A 5,969-nucleotide genomic window follows, 5' to 3' on the forward strand; every position below is an offset into this window, starting at 1 on the left:
TAATTATTTTCAGTATCAAACACTATTTGCACATTTTACAGGTTCAATTCTAAACATCAGAAAAACAGTTATGAGACCTTATGTCTACAGTTACTCAGACAGTGATACAGGTAAGAATGTTAATAAAGATAAAGCTAAGAAAATGAATATTAAACATAACAATCATAACTAAAGTTAAAAGTTTTCAATGTAGAAACAAAGCCAGGGAAGATATATACAGCAAGGCCAAAAGGGATGGATTTTATTTCTAGATCTGAATATCTAAACACAGCCTCTATATTCTAAAATCCTTCCTCCAAAAGATGTTTGTTGAGTGTAAGAACAGTAAAATAACCAGAATCATGACAGACAACATAAAGCACATAATGGAATACACAGAACAATGAGACTGGAAATGTAAGGAGTCAGTTTCTGAAAAGCCTTCAGAGTCAGAAATAGGATTTTGGGTTGTATTAGCAGCCATTGCAAAGATCTCCAGACTGGTGTTGATCAAGCTTCAAGTTTAGTTTTACATTAGTGTGATACAGCTGCAGGTATGCAGCCTCGTATCCCCCAGTCCTGTCTAAAAACAGGTATCTGCAGAGAAGCAGACTGTAATCCTTTAAGAGGATTACTGTCAAGTCTGAGATCCAAGGGGGGAGGGATACTGGATCTAAGGACTGTCTATAGTAGTCCACATATGGCATTTCTGTCATCCTCACAGAGTGAGCCTGGCTCTGTGGGAAATGTGCTGAATTCTAGTTTTTTTTGTCTTTTACAGAACATAAACAATGATGGGAGGGTGAGGTTATGTGGGATTGTTGGAATCATTGTCTACATGTATCCTGAATTTGAGGACAGCTGAGTGGAGGAGGAGTAAGACGCAGTATGTGAGTTCCACACATGAGTTTTGTCTTTTGCAGTTATGGCACACAGTTAAAAAAAATTTATTACTGAATCTATTGATTAATTACAAAGCCAATTTTGATATTATTACAAGAGATTTTTATTGTAGTGTCATTCAATGGCTGCCCTGTGTTATAGGCATCCACAAGAGGAGTTAGAGTTGTTGCACTTTTATCTGTCTACAACTACATTATAGCTTGTTATAGTCCGTTTAATTAACTGTTCATCTTGTTTTTAAATGCTAAATGGTGGAGGGACTGTATGCTTTGCCGTTTCAAATGTCACGTGCAGGTTGTTGAAGAGAAAGTGCAACAGGCTGAGGAAATAAGACAGTCATGCCAGCCCTGCAGGTGATCTGCAGCTTGATTGGCTGGTTCTGTCTCTACGTCTTGTTCTGCTTTACCTTCACTGAGCGAGGTCCTGAGTGGAACTGTCGGCTGGTCACGTTGTCCCACGGGGTCCTGATAGTGCTGCTGACAGCATATGTTGTCTTCATAGATGGACCCTGGCCCTTGACACATGCAGGTTAGTGGCATGAACAGCTTAGCAATAGACCGTATGTATGAAAGCAACTTAAATACCACAGTGATGTGACATGAGGCCTTTACATGCTGCTTTAAAATTAAACATGTTTTTAATGCAAATTTTAAATATGTTCAGTTACTATGGTTGTAAAACATTATTTAAGTGCTTTAAATGGGTACAGGTAATGGTTCATGCTATTATTAGTTGCCTACTGTCCTTACTCAGGGTTAGTTTGGTAGCACAGTCCTCTTACTATTGTGTCCACACTCATGTTCAGCAAAGACACCTCAGAGCTATAAGGTTAAGCTGGTTAAAATAGGAAGTTTGGTTAAGTACTGTAGAAACAGAGTTGAGAAGATTTGTCTAAATAATTTAAACATTAAAGGTAAAATGTGTAATATTTAAGAATTCATAAATATGTTGTCATTAGTGCGTAATTGCCGGAAACATTTTCTTAATCTTAGAATGAGTCTTTTAAAGCCTCATAGGGAACGGGTCTCCTGTCATGGAGGCAGTCATGTTGTGCTGCCATGTTTCTACAGTAGCCCAGAATGGACAAACCAAACAATGGCTCTAGACAGGGAATCATGTTTTATTTTAAAGGTGAGGGCCACTGTATCCTCCCTAGTGCCTGGAAACATGGGTGTGGGGTGTGAAGGATGCTCAGAATGTTGCATTCTGCAATCTCACCACCAGATGATGCAAAATCTTTCACATTTTACACATTGCACTTTTTACCTCAGTTAATGAGCTCCAATCCACCAATGAAAAACCAATGGATTGTCCAAGCATATAGCTTGCATTTGACTTGGGTGGCTAAAAATCATTCTTTCTGAGTCAACAATATACCAAATACACATAGTTATGGTGTATTTTAACATGCAAAAGAATCAATGTTTAATGAATTTTACATCCTTATGTCTTTACTTCGTGCTCTTTTCTAAACTCATTCATTCTACAGGCCTGATGGATTGTTGCTTCAGCTAATAGAGCAGTATTGTTGACTACACCTTCTGACAGAACATCAGCACTAATGTTCTAACTTTACTTAAGAAAATGGGTTCCTCTGTCTTCAAGCAATGAGAAGCATCAGCTAATGTTGCAATTTCCTCTCCTGCCTGACCCTGTTCTTTTCTATTTCAGGTACAGAGAACACTGAGCTCCAGATCTTCGCCCTGTCAATCTGCCTCGGCTATTTCTTCTTTGATATCGGCTGGTGTGTCTGCTATCGTACGGAGGGCCCCATCATGCTGGCCCATCACGCTGCAAGCATCTTGGGCATCCTGCTGGCGTTGTTTATGGGAGTGTCAGGCTGTGAGACCTGTGGAGTTATCTTTGGCAGTGAAATCACCAACCCCCTGCTGCAGACCCGCTGGTTCCTCCGGCAGCTCGATCTGTATGACAGCCTGCTGGGCGACGCAGTGGACCTGCTTTTTATCTTGCTGTTCGCCACTGTGCGTGTGGGAGTCGGGACAGTGTTGTTTTACTGTGAGCTCACGTCTCCCAGGACCTTGGTGATAATGAAAGCTGGCGGGGTGGTTATGTACGGACTTGCCTGGGTGTTTATGGTGGACATAGCCAGATTTGGCTATAGGAAGAGTAGGGCTAAGTATAAAAGGTGGACAGAGAACCACAGCTGCAAAGGAATGAACACGCAAAAGCTGGATGGACAATCAGACAAGAGTGACCGAAGGAATTCATCCTGAATACAGTTAAACTTACAGCAAAGGTCTTCAGAGCAAGTGTGATGTGTCTCTATATACAAGGGCCTCTACAGCTTGTGCTGTAAACTATGTGGCATCTGACATTAATAAATCTTTGCTACATATTTTCATTATTTACTATTAATACCAAAAACCACACCACAGCCTTTCCACAGTTTTCATATCACCTGCCCTAAAGTCAGAAAATCTTCTCAATCGCTCGATGGCACAAAATGGAAACTTGACTTGACTTATTTAAAACCTGATGAGTGCAATAAACAGGGATACAATGGGCTTTCTATAAAGTTAAAGTCATACAGTTATGCTGCAAACAAGATATTTCTATAGCTGGAGGCCTGGGGGGTGTGGAATTGCCTTTTTTTGGAAAATAATAATAATAATAATAATAATACATTTTATTTCATGGCGCCTTTCAAAGTCTCAAGGTCACCTTACAGATAGAAAAGGAAGCATACAGCATGATATACATAGAGTGCATTAAAACAACAGTAACAAGAATACATAAACGGCGGGAGAGAATGTAAAGGCAAAAGGGTGGATTATCTAGGAAGTGGGCGAAGTACAGTAAAAGTAAATTGAAATACAGAAACCCAGATGACAGAACAACAAATATGAAACAGTATGAGACAATATGAAATAGGCAGAGGGTGGTAGGACATCACGGGCTGCTTTGAGAAGTTAAGAGAGTTAGGTGGAAAACGCTATACGGAACAGATATGTTTTGAGTGATGATTTAAAAGTTGATAAGTCCGGAGACGACCGGATGCGATGAGGGAGAATGTTCCAAAGGCGGGGCGCAGTGTGGCTGAAGGATCTAGCGCCCATGGTGGCCAGGCGCGCTGTAGGGGTGCAGAGGAGAGTGGAACTGGAGGAGCGGAGAGGACGAGGCGGAGAATAGATATGAAGTAGTTCAGTGATGTATGGTGGGGCAATAGAGTGGAGGGCTTTGTAGGTGAGAAGGAGGATTTTATAGTTTATACGGAAGGACACAGGGAGCCAGTGAAGTTGTTTAAGGACAGGGGTGATATGATGTGAGGATGGAGTTCTGGTGATGATTCGGGCAGCAGAGTTCTGGACAAGTTGAAGTTTGCGAAGTGATTTGAGAGGTAGACCAGTGAGGAGTGAGTTACAGTAATCCAAACGAGAGGTGACAAAGGCGTTAATGAGTATTGCCGTGCTATCGGTGGTGAGTGAGGAACGGATGCGGTTTATGTTACGGAGATGGGAGTAGGCCGACCGGGTAGTGGTATTGATATGCTGAGTGAAGGAGAGAGTACCGTCTAGGATGACACCCAGGCTTTTAACTTGGGGGGAGGGGAGGACAGTATTGTTGTCAATTTGAATGGAGAAGGTGCTGGTTTTAGAAAGGGTGGATCTGGTGCCCACGAGGAGAATTTCAGTTTTGTCAGGGTTGAGTTTCAAAAAGTTATGGGTGAACCAGGATTTGATATTATGTAAGCAGGTAAGGAGGGAGGGAGGGGGGAGGGTAGAAGATGGAGCAGCAGAGAGGTAGAGCTGGGTGTCGTCTGCATAACAGTGGAAAATGATGTTATGTTGCCTAAGGATATTTCAGAGAGGAAGGAGATAAATAATATCCTCCAGACCACTGTAGAAATGAAACTGCAGTTTGAAAGAGGAAGTTTAATCATTTGAAAGGGTTAGTCCAATGATTTAGTATTGCGCTTCCAGTTTAAAGTGCAACGTGGCTGAAATATGCTGCCTTTTTTTTTAGGTCTGGCCTTCATTTCCCATAATGCATCTTGGTAGTACCTTTTTAACCGCCCTCACAGTTGGGTAGGGGAACATGCCTTTCAAGCTCCACGTATTGTATCGCAAGTGTTGCATTGAAATTATAAACACTCAAGCCCAGGATGAGATGAATGATAGATTTTAGAAAACTCTTACAAAGCTGCAGATGTCACCAGGCTTTTCAATCGAAAACAGTTCTTGAGACAGCAAAACACTGCAGAAGCCTCTGTAATATAGAGACACAACTTTATAACTTTGCAGTTATCACCTTTATCTGTCATCACAAACTGGCCTCATCCAATAAACCACCTTGTATGTAGTCCATCTGAATGTGGCCTTATACAGCTGTTTCATAGGGTCCTCATGGTACTGTGAGTAAGCTTGACATTCATGTGTAAAAACAGCAGAGTGCCTCTTTAAGAATAATGAAAAATCACCTTTGACCTTTAAGAAGCAACATCGTCTTTAACACATAGTAACTGCGTTTATGTGACCTAAGAGGCTCTAATAATACTGCTGCAGAGAAGGCACCAATCAGACTGGCCATGGTCTAATTTACATGGTTGTTATACCAACCTCTGACAATAAATGAATGATAAATCATGTAATACAAAAAGTAACATCTTTTAGCCTTGCACTTTATAGAATACTGGAATAAAAAGAATTTTCTCATTTGTTCTGCCGTTTGCCAGGTGTTCTGCTTTTTATGCTGCATTGGTTTTCACAAATATATTTTTAGCTGCAACACAATCAGCTATCACTTTGCTGTAATACAACTGTTGCTCTAAAAATCGAAACAAAAATGTGTTTTTGTCTTCTTGCTAAGTTCTCAATCTTCTCAAGAGCCACTAGACTATAGCACCACTTCTGCATTACTCCATGGCTGAAATTAGTCTCCAGTAAATGCACCATTTCCTCCTGCTAGTAATAAAGAAATTTCAAATCTTCAGTTTGGTGACAGATGGCACTTCGACAAACATGTCTTTGATTTTTGACTTTCAAAGGTTTTTTAATACACATAATGCAATTTATTACCCATTTCTTGATCAAACCACCGAAAAGCATGAAATTATGATGGAAACCTGG

At 40.8% G+C, this 5,969-nt stretch overlaps 1 protein-coding gene across 1 annotated transcript; it reads left to right on the plus strand.

Annotated features, from left to right (window-relative positions):
* The first annotated feature begins 1,220 nt into the window (after positions 1 to 1,220).
* tlcd5b (TLC domain containing 5b) lies at positions 1,221 to 3,116 on the plus strand. The gene is made up of 2 exons (XM_026328545.1): positions 1,221 to 1,410; positions 2,554 to 3,116. The coding sequence occupies exons 1-2, from the start codon at positions 1,221 to 1,223 to the stop codon at positions 3,114 to 3,116; spliced, it is 753 nt and encodes a 250-aa protein (XP_026184330.1).
* The last annotated feature ends 2,853 nt before the right edge of the window (positions 3,117 to 5,969 follow it).

This window comes from Mastacembelus armatus, chromosome 14 (assembly GCF_900324485.2).
Source record: "Mastacembelus armatus chromosome 14, fMasArm1.2, whole genome shotgun sequence".
In the NCBI taxonomy this organism is placed as follows: Eukaryota; Metazoa; Chordata; class Actinopteri; order Synbranchiformes; family Mastacembelidae; genus Mastacembelus; species Mastacembelus armatus.